The 20,218-nt window shown below is 37.9% G+C and overlaps 2 protein-coding genes and 1 non-coding gene across 4 annotated transcripts; 1 reads left to right on the top strand and 2 right to left on the bottom strand.

Annotated features, from left to right (window-relative positions):
• Positions 1-1,937: 1,937 nt before the first annotated feature.
• On the top strand, positions 1,938-13,301 carry ninj1 (ninjurin 1). The gene is made up of 3 exons (XM_034692591.1): positions 1,938-2,317; positions 10,477-10,714; positions 12,282-13,301. The coding sequence occupies exons 1-3, from the start codon at positions 2,255-2,257 to the stop codon at positions 12,419-12,421; spliced, it is 441 nt and encodes a 146-aa protein (XP_034548482.1). The 5' UTR covers positions 1,938-2,254; the 3' UTR covers positions 12,422-13,301.
• card19 (caspase recruitment domain family, member 19) lies at positions 13,302-18,930 on the bottom strand. Of its 2 annotated transcripts, none has more exons than XM_034692581.1 (6): positions 18,854-18,930; positions 18,221-18,360; positions 16,199-16,355; positions 15,990-16,052; positions 15,653-15,718; positions 13,302-15,491 (listed from the first exon to the last, which is right to left on the bottom strand). In XM_034692581.1, exons 1-6 carry the CDS (start codon positions 18,858-18,860, stop codon positions 15,382-15,384), a joined length of 543 nt encoding a protein of 180 aa, XP_034548472.1. In that variant the 5' UTR covers positions 18,861-18,930; the 3' UTR covers positions 13,302-15,381. The 2 variants fall into 2 exon arrangements, with proteins under 2 accessions (XP_034548472.1, XP_034548477.1); XM_034692586.1 differs by lacking the exon at positions 18,854-18,930 and adding an exon at positions 18,695-18,718 and having other exon boundaries at positions 18,221-18,356.
• LOC117823372 lies at positions 14,095-14,222 on the bottom strand. Its single transcript, XR_004633384.1, has one exon. It is a non-coding gene; the product is annotated as a U6atac minor spliceosomal RNA (small nuclear RNA).
• Positions 18,931-20,218: the final 1,288 nt, after the last annotated feature.

Raw genomic sequence — 20,218 nt, 5'->3', positions numbered from 1 at the left:
GACTGCAGAAGTATTTATTTTCTCTTTTAGGATCAGCCATCAATGACTGCCTTAAACATTTACAGGGTCAGGCTTTAGAGTCAGTCCTGCTCTGATCTCCATGGAAACAGTGAAAATAAAAGGAGCCACTCAGGAGGTCTGGAGGGTCCGTTTACAATGCAAAACAAATGTAACAATGTGTCTGGTCACCCTTTTTATCTGGTCTCATTTCCTGCTGACACATGACCATATGCATTTTGGAAGATACGACTTTTGAGTGGCTGTGACCGCCTTTTTCTCACCTTTTCCAAATTGCCTTGAAATAAATGATACTTTCAGTAACATGCGTCGCTACTCATCTGTCTTCCTAAAGCATGTGTAAAGGGACTTAAACAAAGTAAACTCTGGGTAAAAATGGCTTTATTCATTTTAGCAGTATTTGAGTTGACCTGAAATCATTATTGTGCCAGAATTTCCTTAAACTGCATACAATTATTTCAGATCTTCTAATCTATAAATTCATTTGTTTACTTCACTGCACTGGATCCAGTTACTCCTGGTGGTATTCAAGACTACATTTAGAAAAAGTCATAGGCTTCACTGGAGGGCACATAAGGCCTCCAGAAATCCTCAAAAACCCTGGCTGTCTGTGAGCCAATGAGCTGGTGTGAATTTATTTATTATGTTTCACTTTTTTAAGTATTCATTACCAAAAGACTAGCCTACAAAACTCTAAATTGTATGTGTCGTATCTCTGTGTGATCTATTAGAGACTTGGCTGTGAACATATAGATTTGATTTTTATTTTGGTTGATATTATTTCTACATTCTGCAAGTTATTAAACAAATTTGGGTTTTATCAAATTAGTAAAGCCTACATTAAGCTTTAAAGCAATGATATTCCACTTACAGCCACGCAAAACTCCTGGTCTGCACCCACCAATATTTCATTCAAATGCCAATAAATGTATTCAAATTGGGGATTTTGTTTATGTTGACAGTGCACAAAGGTGTCTATTCTAGCCTCCAATCCAGCCCCTGAAATGAGTTGGTAAAGTTCATGTTTAAGCGCTATTTTTATCATTACAACATCTTTATTATTGCACAGGGAGAAAATGTAACTGTATGGAAGCATATGTACCAAAATTAAAATGAAAAAGCAAATTTGAAAATGAAATTGCATTAACAGAAATGCTTTTTAATTTTCTAAATATGTGCGCATTATTTGACTCAAAAATAAAATGGATATTTAATAATCCTATCAGCATTTTAGTTTTCACCTTCAACAATGCTAATTATGTCACATAATTAAAAAGAAAAAGAAAATGACATTTGCTTTTTAATTTTCCAAAAATACTCTGCTAAATAAGTATCATCTTTCAAATTAAAAAAATATATATTTATGAGTAAAAAAATGATTAATTTGAATTATGATACTACTTAAGCGGGTATTTTTTGAAAATTAAAAAGCATGTCTTTTTTTTTGTAATTGTGTGACATAATTAGCATTGTTGAAGATTAAATTAAAATGCAAATAGGATTATTAAATATTCATTTTATTTCTGAGTCAAATAATGGGCACATATTTAGAAAATAAAAAAGCATTTATGTTAATGCAATTTAATTGTCAAATTTGCTTTTTCATTTTATTTCTTTATTTTCATTTTGGGACATAATATATGCTTCCATATAACTGAAGCATTACAACTCAAATGCTGTTGCAGCTTGCTGCTGTGGGTATTTAATTTTTTTTCTCCCATGTCTAATATTCATTTTTTTTATTTTCGAATTACAAAATAAAATAGTGTGAACAAATAATGTATTTAAGTATAAGTAGCCTATTCAAAATATCATACAGAATACTGGTAAAAGTTAGGCCTACAATTTTTTTTTGTATTGGCACCAGCTTGCAGTACCATATTATCACGCATGGTGGCGGCAGAGAGTCATGTCGTCGTCCCGCCTGTAGTTGGGAGGACTCTGTGCTAAAGAAAAGCCCCTGTTGACTAATTTCTACATTACATCAAGGTTTCAGTTCTATTGTGGGGAAGTATTCCATCAATTATGGCCTGATCGCACTTCTCCAAACAGCCCACAGTTTATATAGGACAGCCGCCCCCATGATGGTGGGGCGGTAGTCTGAAGCTTTTCTACCCTCTTGTCGTCACGGCAGGCTTTTGTATACAGTTCGTGTCTGTGCCCTTCAGCAGGACCACCGACTACTGGGAGCTCCACACATACAGGACGAACCTATCCGGGATTTGAAACGATTTCCATGAAGATGCCTACGGAAAGATTTGCGATGAACGGTGAAGCTGACCGAAACGGCGAGGCAGAGGTAAGGCGGTGCGCTGTGTCCAGTCCGTTACAAAGCACAGCATGTAACGAGTTTATGTTTTAAGGAAGACCGCTAATTTCCTGGTTAGACCTCTGGATTAGACACGGTCGGGGGTAAATCACCCACTGAAGTATTTCCGAATTATAGTGAAACATTTCTGCCACCGACGAAATCGATGGCTGAAGGGTTTTCATCACCTCACCCATCCTTTAGACACATCATTATCTGTGAATGAATAGTCGCTGAACAAGTGAAATACATAAAGGTCGAGTATTATGAATTCCTCGAGCTTATTGGACCGGTTTGCAGCTTTGGATTACCTCTTATGTCTAAAAAAGTTCAACTTGTGTTTTTGTTGTGCTGTGCCTCGTGTTTTTGCTGTTCTTTTCAACGTGACAATTTAAACATAATGACAGACAATACAAAGGATCATGTGGGTGCAGGGTACAATCTATTCTCCATAAATGAACCAGGTGGCTCAGCTCAGTCTGACCCAAATAAAGGCTATGGTTTGACCAGGTGGGTTCAAAGTGCGTGTTGTACAGTGTTCACAGGAAAGAATGTAAATACAAGCTTAAGTTGCTTTTCTTTTACAATTCATCTTTGTATGCGTGAGGGAAACCTATCAACATGTGAGCTACAATGCCATGACAGCCAGTAGACATACACTACCGGTCAAAAGTTTTAGAACACCCCAATTTTTCAAGTTTTTTATTGAAAAAAGTGCAGTTCAATGTCTTATTGTGCTCTGAAATGAAAACATTGAACAAATAAACAATTGAATTTCAAAAATAAATCATGGAATCAATTCATAAACCAAAATGTAGTCTTAACTTTTGACTCATCAATTTTAAGTAGCCACCTTTGGCACCTTTTTCTTACCATTTCTTCAGCAACACATTACTTTCTGGAGTACAAGACTGTTCAAAGATTGCTCAGGAGGGTATGGTACCACAATGTGTTCCAACACTACTTTTATGCAGACAGAGGGATTTCGACGTTATCAAGAAAAGTAGGGACACCTTGCAAGAATTGGTAGCACCAACTTTCAAGGCTTGACTAACCTCAATTGCTGCAGAACAGAAACCCATTCTTGTTCCCTGAAAAAGGCCTTTTCGTATAATTCTGAAATGTACATTCTTTTTTCAGTTTTGGGTAATCTTACCCTTTGTTTTTTACCTCTGGCAGTTCACCACTTACTTTTGTACCATTTAAAGCTATTCAATGGATCTGAACTGCGTGGATTTCAATACAAAAGGTGGAAAAATTGGGTGTTCTAAAACTTTTGAACAGTAGTGTAGTTTCAATATAAACATTTATGAATGGGTAACTACAGTGTTTCCAAATATCAAAACTTCCTAAGCGAGGGGACTTCTGTAGTACAAACTCAAAGTTGTTACACATACACAGCAGGTTTATTTATGCTTTTTTGTGTGTGATCAACTTAGAGTGAACAACAGTTGTTAGTTTAAATTATTATATGACATTTAACTACATTTTACTTCTCCCTCATTTATTAAAATATCTTTAACAAATAGATGTTTTAGGTTGAAAAATATTTGATGTTATTTTGGGCTGCTGATACTTGTGATTTGCTAATTTTTTTATACAGTAGTTAGATTTAAAAAATGACCAAACAGTGTTTTTGATACAAGTTTGGTCATAATAAGGATGATTGTTTTTTGCTGAAGTACACATGTCAATGCACTATCCAGACACATTCACATTAGCTTTCAAACATCCCCTTTGTCTTCTTCTTGAAAATAAGCAAAGGGGGGCTAATAAATAAATAAAAAAGGGCTGCAAATAAAAACTGGTGTGCATCATTTGTATTATCTCCATCAGCGATAACAAGTTAGTTATAAGGGTAACACTAGTAAAAGTTAGCAAAATGTCTGCTTTGAGTGTCTTCTCATCATTCATTTTAAGACAACATTTATTAAAGCTGGGGTTGGTAGTCAGATTTAGATACTCTTTTTGTTATACTGGTTAAAATGATCTTTATATCCTGATAGTAATCATTACATAATGTGTTCTTAAAAAAGAGTGAAAAAAAGCTGCTATCTACAGCCGGAGTAAACCTGGGAAAACACCAACCAATCACCGTCATTAGGGTCCAACTTATGAAACCAATCAAATTCCGTCCTGCCGTTCTGCCCGCCTCCTGCTTATACATTTCCCACGCGTGCACTCCCCATCCCCTGCCTCTACTTCCCCTGACTCTACTGACTGCCCCCTCGCTCGGCCGCAAACACAAAACAAAGCAGATTAACACATAAGCCAGGAGAGGCTGCGAGCTGAGCTGCCACTAGCCTCAGTTCAGCTTGTTTCTGAGTTACAATTTCTTCAGTGTACTGAGCCATATCACAGCTATACAGAGTATGTAGAATTCTGTTGATCCAAGATATTTATCATGGGATTTTTTTTATCGCACTTGTTTGCAACATCATGTCAGCCAACACTCAACCCCCGAGGATCCTGACTTGTTATTCAAAGAAGGAAAAACAATTGAAACATCCTATCAAATAAAGGCAAAAAAAACCCCAAATATAACTTTAAAAAATAAATAAAAATAGTATCCAGCAGTTATGTAAGGCATCGTATTAAAACTCATAGAAACTTTGCTAGTAAGACACAGTAATGGCAAAGTTTACTTGTGGAACATCCTGTCAGAATAATGGAGGAAGTGAAGTAAAAAACTGAAAATGGATCTATTGCAGTATAAGAAGTGTAGTAAGAAGTATAGTTGCTGACTGGAGTTCCTTTTACACTCATCTGCTGGTGAACCACATGAGCACTTTTTTCCCTCTGTGGCCTGGCTCTCCCCCCAGAGGTGTTGAAAGAGGAACGCGAGTCGAGCCTCAGGGCAATGATGCTGCCAAGTGCCAACCTGGCCATAAAGGGGACATTGTTGAACAGCTGAGCAGCACTCCACCCAGATGAAACTCTAAGCACTGAACTATTATGAAAAATACAAGGAATGCGATGATGCCCCGTTTCTGTGATGTGACATTTATGACGTGTCATCGCCACATCCTGGTTTTGTTTAGAAGATAACTTTTTTTTCCTTCAAAAAAAGAAAAAAAGGAAATGTGCAATCAGAATTCCCCTCAAAAGTACTGGGGGCTTAAAAATAAGAATCTGACAGGAACTAATCTCAGAATAACAAAATGTGTAACTTTGTTGGCTCTGAGGCTGATCCTGCTCCAGTGGAAATCCTCTCACTCCCCGAGCTGGACTCATTGACTGAGAGATGTGATGCAACACCTAAAACTTGAAAAACTAAGATTCACAATTCATAACTCCTGTGATAAGTTTGAGAGAACATGGAAACCTTTTGAAGACTACATTTGAGACAAGCTCGATACCCAGTGGTGGACAAATTACACGTCTTCATTACTTAAGTCAAAGTATAGATCCTCCAGGTCAAATATAACTCCAATACAAGGGAAAGTTGTTCAGTCAGATTATTACTTGAGTTAAACTACTGAAGTACTTGCTTTTAAAAATACTTAAATACTCAAAGTACTTTTTTAAACTCCTCTGAACATATTTTCACAAAGCATAAGTTTAGTCAAGAAAGCATGGTTGTACATTCTGCTGCGTTCTTGTAATCTCGAAAACATTATTTCATATGTAAAAGGTATACCATGAAATATAAACTAAGTTACTACAAGCACAGACAAGTTGGTTTAAAATGTTCATCTGGAATAAAACACGTTTGTGAGCTACAGACCTCCACATGCTTTCTCAGGTTAGATACTGGCATAGCAATCATTACCACAACTAAATTAATGGACTGATCTGAATGACGTTTCATCTGATCTACGCTCAACCGAGGTACGGCTACACCATTTACCAAAAGCAAGTACACGAACAGTTTACGGTCTTTGGGATCTGATTTCAGAAAAGAAAATTCATCAGCTGACTTCAAAGCAAAAGTAGTGAGTAACTTCAGCATTGATAGAAATGTAGTGGAGGAAAAAGTATGATATTTGTCTTTCAAATGTAGTGGAGTAAAAGTAATAAGTTCCCCAAAAAATAATACTCAAGTAAAGTACAGATACTCAAAAACGGTACTTAAGTACAGTACTTAAGTAAATGTACTTTGTTACTGTCCACCACTGTTGATACCCCACTAAGATGAAAGTAAATCTAGAGATAAGTCATACACATTATAAAACTCTTAATCTGCTGCCACTGTTAGAGCCCATCACTTAAAGTGAAGTTTTGATTGACTAACTTCATTATTCTTGGGTTGTCTTTCTGTTTATTTTTTCAGAACTGCCATAGTGTTGTAGTTTGTTTGTTTTTGTCTGTAATGTTTGAATGTCCTGTATGTTTTCTAACAAGAAAATTATCAATAGAAATATATTTCTTAAAAAGTACTGGTGGCTTATACAGCCAGTTTTAACCTCGATGTGAGACAGCTATGACGTGCAAACAACAATGAAGCCCACCACCACCATAACTTTCAGGGGGAGGGTTCCTCTTAAACAAAAGCCACAACTTGTAACCCTCATTATGAACTGCACGTTCACCTCTCTATCAGTGTGTGATAAAATTAAACTTAACTTTTATTGGAAGTTTTTTTATGATATGTGTCAGATTTCTGGTCATCCGTCTTCGATAGAACTTCTGAAAGCAATATTTATCAGACATTTCCTAAACACAAGGTCCTCTTTTTGAGTTGAGATGTAGGATGGAGTACTGGAGTTACTTTATACAACAACATGTTTTATTTTCTGTTTATTTCAAAAAAAGCATCAACTATGTAATCTGAAAAAAAAAAACTGTCAGTGTTTGGTTGTTGTAGTGTTTACTTTCACGAGTTGTCTATATGCTGTATTTGTGGTGTTTGCCTTTATGTTCACAAGTGTCCTCAGTCACTTTCCCTCTTGTGATTGGGTGGTAGCCATCTTGGCACTCATGTTTGGTCTGTTAGGTCTGTGACCCAGTCAGCTGGACCAAAGGATGTGACATGGCAAATTATTTTTAACCTCAGGATTAAAACTAACTCAGTGACCTTCTAGGTCAAATGTCTTCCTGTTTAATTCAGAACATTCCTCTGAACACTTTCACTTCTTTTAAAACCATCCACAGAAAAAAAAAACCACACAAAAATTTCACAATTCTGGCTTATTGGGCAATAATCAGAGCATATACCTATTGAACCCTACTGTTGTGTTCAGGGTCAGATTGACCCATTTCAAAGTAAAAAAAAAAAAAAAAAAAAAATTAAACGTATTTTTTGGTATGAAATTTATTCTGCTTGGGTTAATTACCGTAATCAACACATCAAATAAAAATGATTAATTTAACAAATTTGCAAACCCACATGTTTATATTACATAGGTACTGTTCGTGGGTCAACTTGACCCGGCAGACAAAGTGGAGGCTAAAATGGGTCAGAAGTGTCAAATACTAGTTGTTTCTTTGCAACTGTGTGATTCACCCCAATCAGGAACACACATGAAAAACGAGCGAGTTATCCTCATTAAACCATGATCTGAGAATTAAAGAACACCATTGCACTAAATATTGATTTAAATGGTTAGTAATGGCCCCCGTGACCCCTAACGGGATAAGCGGTCAAGATAATGGATGGATGGTTAGTAATGGAGTTAATAATGAGATTAAAAAGATGTTTATTGGGATTTTTTGGGTTCTGACACTTTTGGATAGTTAAATATGCCCTGGGTCAAGTTAACCTAGGAACATTATTGCTGCTCCTGAGAAATAAACATAACAGGGGGGTTAATTTTCCTGAATGAAACTGAGTTCAGTTGTGTTGTTGCTAAAATAATTCTAAAATAGATGAGACACTCACACAGAATTAAAGTGCTATTAGTTTAAAGCTCATACAAAAGTTCAGCTTTAATTTGTATGTATATTTTTTGTATGTTAGTAAGCAAAATGTATGACAAAGCGTTTTTCACAGATGTCAGTCGTTTACAGCTTGACATGAACTGAACACAAGCACATCAAATAAGATGGCACCATGAGCTACAGAACTAGAAGGCTGTAAAATGTAGCATTAAAGCTGGGGTTGGCAGTCTCGGAAAACTAGCATGAATTTGAATGTAGCAATTCCTCAGGACTCCGTCTAACTCATGGTCTAACCCCTCCCCTCCTCCCTCAGAGCTCCTCCAGGGCCGCTGACATGCGACCATACGATGGTGACTGATTCAAAACCGGTCCTCACCAAAACATTATCATAGTGAAAGTTAAAAACACAAATAAATATGGCTGCTGTTAGTACTCACAACTGTCATTCTAGCATTATCCAGTTGTACTGGTGACACGATATCAGGAGAAAAGTTATAACACATGTAATACTGTAACAGCTCTACTGTTTGTTAAGCGTGTTCAGTGTAGATGCTCTTAATTCCTACAGTGTTGACGGTTAGTGAAGGCATCAGGAGAGGTGTAGAGTGTGTGAGCGGGAGAGAGGAGAGACAAGAGGAAAAGTTCTTCATTCATTCAAACATTGATTGTTGCTTTGTTGGTTGGTGTGATCACGGCCGACAGTGACCGGTTATTAAAACTCAACGTGTTCACGAATCGGCTCGTCATCCCTACAGCGTACGGACGGACGCTACAATACATATACATTTCTGTAGGACTTAGTAAATGTCATTCATTCTTCTGCTTGTCAGAGCCCCGTGGTGAGAGCTGTTTAGACTCTGATCCGGACTACAGTCCTGAGCAAAGCACCTCATCGGGTCAGAGGGGACAGGCCCAAGGTCGAGTGAGAGTGTCAGTCAATAGTCAGGGGAAGCAGAGGCAGGAGACAGGGACTCAGAGTGCACGCCGGGGAAATGTACGCGCAGGAGGCGGGCAGAACAGCAGGATGGGATTTGAATGGTTTAAAATTTTGGCACCCAAAAAAGACTGATTGGTTGGTGTTTTCCCAGGTTTACTCCGGCTGTAGATAGCAGCTTTTTTTCACTCTTTTTTAAGAACACATTATGTATTGATTGCCATCAGGACATAAAGATCATTTTAACCAGTATAACAAAAAGTGTATCTAAATCTAATTACTATGGTAATTCACGGAAAACTAGCATGAATTTGAATGTAGCATTTCCTCAGGACTCCGTCTAACCCCCCCCCCCCCCTCCTCCCTCGGAGCTCCTCCGAAAAGTGTATCTAAATCTGACTACCAACCCAGCTTTAAGGCTAAATATGTTAAATAATAATAATTATTATAATTATACATTTTATTTAAAAGCGCGTTTCTCGACACTCAAGGTCACTTTACAGAAAGATTAAAACAATAAATAAAACAACGCGGTCAGAGAATGCAGTATGCAACAGATGGGTTTTGAGTTTTGATTTGAAGAGGGGTAGTGAGTCAGAGTTTTGGATGTCAGGTGGGAGTGAGTTCCAGAGTTGGGGAGCAGAGCGACTGAAAGCTCTGCTCCTCATGGTGCTGAGACGGGCGTGACAATGTGGAGATCAGACAGATACAGGGGGGGCGAGGTTGTGAATGGCCTTAAATGTATACAGGAGGATTTTTAAGATGATTCTGAGTTTGATGTTGACACTTGGTTGTTGTATGTGAATTTGGATAACAAATACTTTGTGTCAGTTTGGACTGGTGTCTGCTGGAAACGCCTGTGTTGGTGCTGATCCACTTTTGTGATTTTGTAATGTTGTGTAAAACTGTTTAACTCAAACACTTCTTTGGTTTTGAGAATGCGATTTCCAGTAAGTCACATCTTTCCATGAAATCCAGAAACATCATTAGCAGAATGCTTTCATTTTCTCCCTGTTGAGGTAACTTTTAAAATACCATGTTTTCACAATTTCCACAGTCAAAGATCAGTGCTTCTGTATTTGAGTGTAACAGTACTGAAAGTGTAAATGGTCTGGATTCTGGTTTATATCACAGCAGCATACAGATGGAGTTTTTTTTTCCCTTCTTCTTTAAGAGCACTATGTGTGATGAAAGATGCGGTTGTATACATTTTCTGAAATGACTACATTTCAGTGCTAAGGCATCCTCCATTAAGGTCCATTATTACAGACTATAAGAGATTCATGATACATTCTGCGCTGACCTAGCTTGTATCACATTGCTCACTTACAGTATCCTCTGAGTCATACGCCATCCTCTGAGTCATACTGATGTCAGTGTTTGTGTTTGTATTCAGGTACCGCTGCGAGGCCGCTCCACAAGGCAACAGGTCCCTCTCAACATGAACCACTATGCCAACAAGAAGAGTGCAGCAGAGAGCATGCTGGATGTGGCTCTGTTGATGGCGAATGCCTCGCAACTGAAAGCCGTGATGGAACAAGGACCTGACTTCACCTTCTACGTGCCTCTCATCACTCTCATCAGTATCTCCCTCATCCTGCAGATCTTGGTGGGAGTGCTGCTCATTTTTATAGGTAAAGCTGGACCTTACCTGATCAGTAGAAACTGTTAACAGTAAAGATAATTAAAGATCTGAAATATATGTCATTTGTTTTGTCTACACTACTAGGCAAATGTATGTGTTTTTAATGGAACTACTACTTAAAGTATTCATGTTTGTTTATTTGTTTGATGAGCTAAAAATGATGACTCATTGATGCATATAAAAAGATATGGTCATGAAAATGTTCATTTTGTATTATGCACATCAATGCTAAACCTCCCAAACTGTGTGTATGTATGTGTTGTAGTGGCCATTTCTCATAAAAAACTGAAAGAATAATTAAGGTATCAAACTCAAACTTTAACTAAACATAAACAAAGGGCCACTGATGCACCGTGGGGATGTGATGTACGTCGGCAAAAGAAGTCCAATGTCCATGCAAAAGTTCAGTGGTTTCCAATGGTTTATTTTGATGGCAAGCAAGCAAACAAAAGAAAAAAATAAAATCACGGCTCCTGCTGCCTCCCTTGCGCTGGTAAAAAACCATAGGCCCACCCAGGTGCATGCTGGCCTTCTGCCACCTACCTACCAAAACAACCTCAGGTGCCCACAGTTCCTAATTACCAAACAAACAAAAACAAACAAAAGAAATACTAAATATACAAAAAAATCTAAATATACTAAACAAATGACTAGCAAGAAATATAACCACAAAATCTAACTTAAATGAGTTATAAAAAGAAAAGTTTAGATAAATCTAACAACTAATATTACTTATTAATTATAAATTAAATAAACAACTAAATACAAAAAATAAACAAAAAGCTCCAACATGTGTTATGGATACACAATTGTTCCCAGTGTGTACTAGCACAGGGTTTCTTCACACCATTGTCATACTTAGCATGATCTCACTGCAAATACAACACATGCACACATTTGCTAGCCATCACTTTTAAAGTAGACATATTATTTTACAGATGTTGAATAATTAAATTTTTCCATCAGCTCTTTTAAACAATAACTGAAGGGAGAGTTTCAGCAGTAGGTTGTGGAAAAAGTTTTGCATTTGACTATTTGGCAGGGCATAACTCAGTTACTTATTTTTGGTGAATTTGTTAGGGCTAAGCCTTGCAACACTATATTGCAGTGCTCCCCCCTCCTCCTGATGGTGTCCTTATCTTATCCTAACAGAGAATACTATTGTGTGAGAGAGCTGAGTTTAGAGAGCTGCAGCAGGAAGTACAGGGCGTCTGTCAACTGCCCCTTCTGCATCCAATTTTAAAGAGCTCTGTTAGCTTTGAGAAAAAAATGTTGTGACACAGGAGTTTTGCCAACATTTGAAATGCAAGAAAGTATGTCTCCTTCTCAAGCCCAGCTCATTGAGGTATGTGATATCCTAATGGAAGCAGAAGGTAATTATACACCTAAGGGCAGAGCTGTCAGATGCTGTTAATCTATATCAGAGTGCTCAGCAATGATTTGTTCATTTCTAACCTGACAGCAAACTCCAGGCTGCCCCCTTGTGGGGAAAAAAAAGAGATGCCTTCCAAAGACTAAGAAACTGTTTTATTAAAGTGCCATTTCTGTGTTGTCAGTGAAGTGGAACCTGAACGATGAAAGCATGCACTACAGGCTGAACATCCTGGAGAATATGACCACAGCCTTCGTCTTTATCATAGTCGTGGTCAACGTCTTCATCACAGCCTTTGGTGTGCAGCGGCCCAACATTGGTTGATCCACCTTCACATGATTCTCCATGCCTGCTGATCAACTCAGTCAAGATGAAGTGCTGCCTTTTTTAATGGACAAGATGTTTAATTTATTCACCAAGCAAACCGGCACGCAGGTGCTTCTGTCTCTGTAATTCAACCTCCCAGGCCTGAGGAGATCAAAATACTCTGAGGATCAGGTGACGTTATGTGTGTGCGTGTGTGTTAGAGGGGTTCACTTCATCTCTTACTATGCTTTACAACAAGTTTGTAGTCAGTTTTAATTTGATGTAGTAGTTATCTTGTTTTGTTACCTCTTATGATGCTCAGGTCAGTGATGCCTTTACTCATGAAACAAACATATCAGGAGCAATACACTGTTTCAGTCACAGCCAGTGTAAATGTTTCCTGAGAAAAAAAATGCATTTCACTCTCTTTTTAAAGTTTGTCTGTATTTGTCTGAGTCCAAAGCATGCCTATATCTTTAGATAAAAAGCCTAACATCACAGCATAAACCAAATGAAGATCTTACCAATAAGTGTATCAATGAGGAGCCCTCTAGGCAAACTGCTGCTCATGAAGCATTACATGACTTAACAGATTTATCATGGGGAAAACATACAGTTTACAGTGTTACAAACCTCAACCTATCATTGAAGTGAACCTTAATTACTTTGTTTCAATAGAGCTATGCAAATCCAAGAGTGCAATGTTTTATTGATTGACCTGTATGTAATAGTTCAAGTGTTATTGAAGTATACTGTAGTGTATGTCTACTTCAATGTTTTTTTTAAATCACCTTTTTTTAGTACCAAAAAGTTACATAGCTTTTACCATATGATCCTGTACTATACACTGTGATGAATATTCAATGAATTTTATAAATAAACTACAGACGTGTTATGATGTGGTTATTATATTGTTTAATTCCATCATGCCTTGTTTTTTATTCAACACAGACAGAAGTCTACATCACAGAAATGATGGCACTTGAATGTTAAAGGCGTTAACACATGACATAGTTGGTAGAGTATGTGACAAACTGTTAGGCACTAGACCTCAATGAGGGGACATTAATGGACAATCAACATTCATTGCCAAAATGTCATGTTATATCAAAAGTTGTTGAGTACAAGAAATAACAAGTTATTGGCTTCTAATTTCATGAAGTACAACTACCAAACCATTAAGAAACACAGTTTAACAAAGCACCATCATTACATGTTTGTCATAATCAGAGCCCTTCTCTATGTCATATTTTGTTATGGATGTACAAACAGCCTGAGAAATACCATTAAATCATGCAGTTATATCACTTGTCTTCAGATAATGTAAATGTAGCTCATCAGTTAACAAAAAGGCAGAAAAAAGAAAACTAATATCCTTAGTTATGAATACAACTTCAACAGCTGGAGTTAAACTCTCAAACTGTCAGCCACTGAGATAAATACTGTTGACTTGCACATTTTTCAATCGTCCTCTGCATTTTAACAAGGGGACTAAATGCTACAGGCAAACAGGAAATATTAAATGTTCCACCCTGCCCAACCCAGCGGAAACACAGACACAGGAAAAAAATTCAGGCTTGCCTTTTGTCTCAGAGTACTGGCGAGGATGAGAAGTGTATTTGAGAAAAGGCTATGGTTAGCTGTGAGATAGAAAGGCACTCTTATACAGATACTCTGTATTTTCACATATTAAAAAATCATGGTTAGAGATGCCACGAAGTAGGTGGCAATGCCTTAACCGTATATGTGTTGAAGGCCACGAGGGCCAATTCCATCCTTGTCAAGGGGAGTGCTAACCTTCTCTCCTTTCATACAACACGTCATTACAAAGAGGCTCGTCGCTTTATATACAACCAAGTATTCAACACATTCTCACTCACGGTGCAACTTTGAACACCCATGGTTTCTCAATTTTTTAAAGTCGAATCTTAAGTATCCCGTTAACAATTCAAATTGAAATCTTTTTTTAGTCTTAGTCTGATTATTACGACCTCTGTATTCGACATTTGTGCATTTTAGTTTGGGAGTCACTGTACCCATCATGCCTTGCGCCAAGTAAGCGGGATATCATTGGTCCACGCAGTCACATGGCCACGCAGTCCCACAGCTATTTTATCTTAATAATGACAATACGGACCGAATTTATTACATTCAACTAGATAAACATACGTCTACAGGACACACTCCCTTTCTGGTACTAAATTAGTGTAGAACAAAACTTTAGGAGGCACTTATGGGACAAACACGAGTCATGTGGTCATGTCTGATAATATCGTTCACCTTTAACCACCAGAGGGCAGTAATGTCCTACCGAGATCTGGCCTTATACCTATTTTATATAGTCTATGCCTTATACACAGTCCCAGATGACTGCAGTCTGGGGGTACATTCATTGACTTGTATTTCAATTCTTTTGACATTCTTTTGTAACTGTGTGAAGATGGACTTTTCCACAATAAAAATGTATATGGCTCAAAAAATACACGGAGCACTTTAAAACCAAAACAAGAAGTAAAAAAAGACAAAAAAAGAGGAATCTGGCCTGAGTCTCAAAACCAAAGTGCAAGCGAGAAAAACAAAGATCAACTATCGTTTATCATTTTGTCATGATAACACATGTTAGCTGTATATATATACTCTTTTTCTTATTCTGTTTGGTTGATAAAACCCACTTATGCCTAATTTGAAGATTTGTGAGAGAAAGACTTCTTGAGTCAGCTTGTTTTTGATTTCACTGTACTCATCCCTTGCATGTATTCAATCTTTTTTTAACTACTTCAAAAGGTATCAATATATGGGGAAATAAGGGCCAAATGAGGCCCAGATTTCCCCATCTTTCTCTTCTTACAAGTTAAATAATATATAAACCTGAGTACAAAAAAAGCACTCGACATCTACAAAGATATATTGTGCTATGCTTTGGTGCAGGTAGCATTCAAAGGAGCAATGCTGCTAAAGCACAGTAACTGAAGTAACATTCACTTCATGAGGCTTTCCTCAGAGTACCATATAAGAACCTCCTGAGCCGTTTTCTTTAAACCCAAAGCAGCCATCCCGAGGGCACGACTTCCTCCCGTCAGTTTAGCCTCTGTAAAATAAAAAACATTTTCAACAATACTATCAATAACTGCTTTGGAGAGCAATTATGTTGAAATGAACAGCCTCAAGATAACATATGCTATCCAGAAAATAAAAAATGAAATAGAATCACATTATAATGGCCAAAGTCCAACATGGAAAGCTGCTTACCGCTGTAGTAATAGAGTAAAGCCATTCCTACTGCAATGCCAAAACAGCCCAGAAAGAAGGAGGGCTCTGGAAAGAGGTGAAAAAGAATAAAGCAACAAGAAAGCTAATCAGTTTATGATATCTAGTGTGCATCCTCTAACTCAATGACTATCTTACATTTGTGGCCTGTAACATTTTAACAACGCCAACCAAATAGTATTAACAGAGGTCCTCTCAAAAGCATTTACAGATCTTTTAGTTTTCTTGCTGCACAAAATTTAATAACAGCAGTTTCCAACTATAAAACAGTCATTGATATCTTACACTAAATACCACATTGCACACACATGTATCTTACCCCTGTCATTCAGAACATATTTCTGATGGTACATTTGAGGATGTGTGAGTGGATCTAAGGTATCTGGAGACAAGAGAGGAGAGTTTCAGGATTCTGAATATTGTGTGAAAGTACAACATCATGCACAAGAAATTATGCGTAATCTATGATGTATTATTCAATAATGAAAAAAATATCTTGCTGACATCAAATATTTTTGAGGGACTAACCTCTGAGGCGGAGTCGTGTTGGCAAACTGTAGTACACCTCTTCCACATGCAAGTGAAGAGCTCTGTAGAACTCCCGGCATGCTTCCTCTCCTCTCCCCTGCAGGTGTGTCAGGAGCTCACCCAGTCGTACACTTGTTGGCACATCCAAGTTTCGAAACTGTGCAACAGTTACAACAGTTATGATGGGATATTTGATTTTCAAATGGAATTGTTTTCTCCCTAGGATGCTGGTTAATACAGCTTGCCTGGACAGAATGAGGTATCAAGGTACAAGACTGAATCGAGAAAATGTAAGAAGTAATTGGCAGATCTGATGATTGTCTTGTTGATGTCTCACTCTGAGTCTCTATTCGAGACCTTCTTGTTGTAACTTGTATGTCTCCTTTTGATTTAACTCAAATACCCTTATTCAGCAACTGAATTAAAATGAAAAAAAAGCAGGATATTCTCATGGGATAGGGAGCTGGATCTCTAAGTTTGTTGGCATATCTGCTTATGACAAAGAAAAGAAAGACTTTTGCCACTCTTTGAGTCAAGAAGTCCAATATGAATGTGTGAAATTAACTAGTGATTATGTGAGTTGCACACACTCCTTGTACTTCTCGTGAATTAATACACAGAGCGTTTTTTTTATGGCAACATGGTGCTGAGATTTGAATTATGTAACCTGCATGAGACATAACTTTGGTGTTTTCTAATGTTGAGATCATAGTGAAACATACTAAACAGCTCTCTTATATGAGATCTTGGAATGAGCATCTCTAAGACAATTTTAAACTCAGACTACGAGACTGAACCTGCATGATCAGACAAAGTTGAGAGCTCAAGCTAGTCTACTTTTTCTCTTAGCTGAGATCTTGGACTGACCACCTGTAAGCCATTTTTAAGCACTCAGGATTAGAGAAGTGTAAGAACTATTAGAGATCTCACCCAGGGTTCACTGTCAGACTGAACCCTGTTTACCTCTCAAGACTGGGGTTGCCAACTGTCCCGTATTAGCCGGGACATCCCATATATTGGGCTAAATTGGTTTGTTTCATACGGGACCTCAATTGTCCCGTATATCGACTATTAACTCTTGTAAATACAGCAGACTGCACTGTACAGATCCTAGATCAGATAAAACGTCAGTGGCAGATCATGTGCCAATCAAACCGCCTGTCATCCAATCACAGAGGATTTTCTCTCTGATGGCCATTAAATGGTCAGACTCAAGAAACAGATGCAGCATAGAGCTGATCAAAAATGAACTTCAAATATCTGTAAACTGTGACTTGGACTTCTCTCTGGCTGTGCAAAAGGACAAAAGACTGATTGAGTCAGTCAACAGCAGCAAAAAGTATGGAAAAAGTACATTTGGTGAGTCATACTCCTCTTTTGCATTTAATTTTTCTTTGCCTGTTTTTTGATGTAAAGAGCCAAATTGTGGTTTCTTTGAGGTTTATTCATATGAGGTTACATAATGATAAACACAGATTATGATAAGACACATCATGCTCACACCACCATGGCACCGTGTACCTGTCCCTTATTCAGTAGTGAGAAAGTTGGCAACCCTACTCAAGAGTCACAATAAGAGAAATGAGACAATAGATCAAATCTCCTTTTCATCTTGATTAGTGCTGATTTTTCTTAATCGAGGAGACATAGATAAGACACATAAAAATCTCCTCATTAATTGAACTTTGCCATGAGTTGAACATATTTTATTTTACATTTGACAACTGTGGCTAGAGGACACAGGTGCTAGACAGCCATTTTTGCATTGAAAACGAGCCGAGTGCGGCATTAAATGTTGCTTACAAATCAACACACCACTTATATTTACATGTAAACACAGGTTAGTTTCAGCATGTCATTCATTCTGCTGTATGATGGATCTTTTGAATACACTTTACAAATACAACTCTGCAGCTGTTGTTGTTATATGCTGATAGGGATATTTACACTGCAGTGTCGCTTTTACTTACTACACCACTTGCTGCAGGTGGTCCAGAGAAGTATGTGTATACTAGGACTTACTTTAGTTGCCTCCTTGTCTGTGAGGATCTGTGGGTAGATTCTGTTGAGCTGCAGGATGAGTTTGTCCACCAGCTCCGTGTCAAGTCTCCGGTCTGCTCTGAGGAAGGCACTGTCCTCTATCAGCTGCTCAAGAAAACTGTCTGTCCATGTTGCAACGAGAGGAAGATTTAAAGAAGAAGACTTAGTACAACAGAAAACCCTTTTATTCACTGTAGGATGAGAGAGCAGCCTTCTCATGGAACACAGAACATATACATGACAATGTCTGCAGTGTGTCTACGTAACCGTGGAAGGAGAGAGCAATGCGAGGGCGAGTAGGGACAGGAACACTGTATGGAGGACACTTTTGGTTTTATTTACTTGTTTGTTGTTTGCGAGTTAAAAAGTCACATAAAAGCCATTCGCTCTTGCTGAATGTGTTTTACTCTGTAACAAACTTTTCGTGATTTCAACAAGCTTGAAAGGAGACGTTACATTGTCATTGGCTGAGAGCGAGGAAACCTGTTATGTCGTTCATGCTGTAGAAATATTCGTACTTTTGACCTCAGTTACAGATAAATAAGTCAAACAAAACGCTAAAGAATACCAAGCTACATTTTAAAGGTTTATTTATAGTTTAGGAAAGACACGAACCTCCCATTGTGGAGTCCCCACTGTCCTTTGTTAGACACGCCTTCCTACGTCACCGCGTTGGCAGGGAGTGGCTTACGTCGACGTCGTGAAGGAAAAAATAAAAACTTTCTCTTTTAACCGGAAATGAAAATAAACGGTGGAAACGACAAGCCAGGAATTTAAACTTATCACCGCAACGAGAGGAAATGAATAAATAAGATAAGATATAAACGAGTGATTTTCCTCCATACAAATATCCTATCTTTCCTCAATAAGAACTCACATTTCGAATAGTTTGTGAACAGAAATTAACATTGTGTCAAGCTACTAAATCTGGGGTGTCCACCTCATTTCAGTTCAGGGGCCACATACAGCCCAATTTGATCTCAAGTGGGCTGGACCTGCAAACTCATAACTTAATAACCTATAGAGAAGGACAACTCACATTTTTTCCCTTTCTTTAAGTGCAAAAAATTACAAGCACATTCTGAAAATGTTCACATTACATGAACTCTCTTTTTAGAAAAACAGCTGTTGTGTTTTTCACCATGATGAGTCTCATAGTGGGGCCAAATATGATATTCTTTAAGCACTGAAACCTGCTGAGAACACAGAGTATACAAGTTTCCCAGTCACCTGCCACACAGTGGATTGTTTAAAGCAAAAGAACAGATGGATTATAATAATGAATGAACAAGGTAAAGTTGACTATTATGGACCTCCCTACTCCAGCATGAACAGTTTGCTGGTGCTAGTAGTGACGGTGTGCAACCTATGACGTACCCACATGTGTGGTAAACATGCACACGATAAGTGGCTCCTTTTTTCAAAAAAGGTGGATCCATCACTCCTGCTGTTAGAAGTTTACATGTACAAAAACTTAATTTTTGATTGGATCTTGAAGTGCTCTAAAAAGTCTATGAATTTCCACCGGATTACGTAAACTGCAAACTGGAACCTCTGGCAGGCTGGTATGGGCCCGCGGGCCGTATGTTTGACACCCCTGTACTAAATACCCGATGTTTTAGAAAGTAGTCCATAATCAACTTTAAAAATAGGCAATACAACTTGCAAGCAAAAAATGCACTATCTAATAATAAAAATAATAGTACATAAATACAGTGGCACGGCCAGAGGAGTGGCATTGGTCACCTGATTGGCCACCCCAAAATAAGATTTGTCAATTTCAGCTATTTGGACTGTGTCGCAACAGGGTGCTCACAGCTTTCTCTGCATCTTAATGTGGAATTTTTACTTTCTCACTCCAGTTGTCAACTTGGATATATTTTTGTCATTGAAGAGACAAGTATGTAAAGTTTAAATGTTGCCAACCAGTTGTTTCACTGTAAACTTGAACACACATGAAACACAGAAGTATACCCGCTC

Source organism: Notolabrus celidotus, chromosome 1, assembly GCF_009762535.1.
Source record: "Notolabrus celidotus isolate fNotCel1 chromosome 1, fNotCel1.pri, whole genome shotgun sequence".
Taxonomy (NCBI): Eukaryota; Metazoa; Chordata; class Actinopteri; order Labriformes; family Labridae; genus Notolabrus; species Notolabrus celidotus.
This window is presented reverse-complemented; position numbering and strand designations above follow the sequence as displayed.

Coding starts and splice junctions, on each gene's coding strand:
- card19 (XM_034692581.1), bottom strand. Junction 16,053..16,198: donor AACACGACTCCGCCTCAGAG/GTTAGTCCCTCA, acceptor TCTTGTCTCCAG/ATACCTTAGATCCACTCACA. Junction 15,492..15,652: donor TTTACTCTATTACTACAGCG/GTAAGCAGCTTT, acceptor TTTATTTTACAG/AGGCTAAACTGACGGGAGGA.
- ninj1 (XM_034692591.1), top strand. CDS start 2,255: ATGAAGATGCCTACGGAAAGATTTGCGATGAACGGTGAAGCTGACCGA. Junction 2,318..10,476: donor ACCGAAACGGCGAGGCAGAG/GTAAGGCGGTGC, acceptor GTTTGTATTCAG/GTACCGCTGCGAGGCCGCTC. Junction 10,715..12,281: donor AGTGCTGCTCATTTTTATAG/GTAAAGCTGGAC, acceptor CTGTGTTGTCAG/TGAAGTGGAACCTGAACGAT.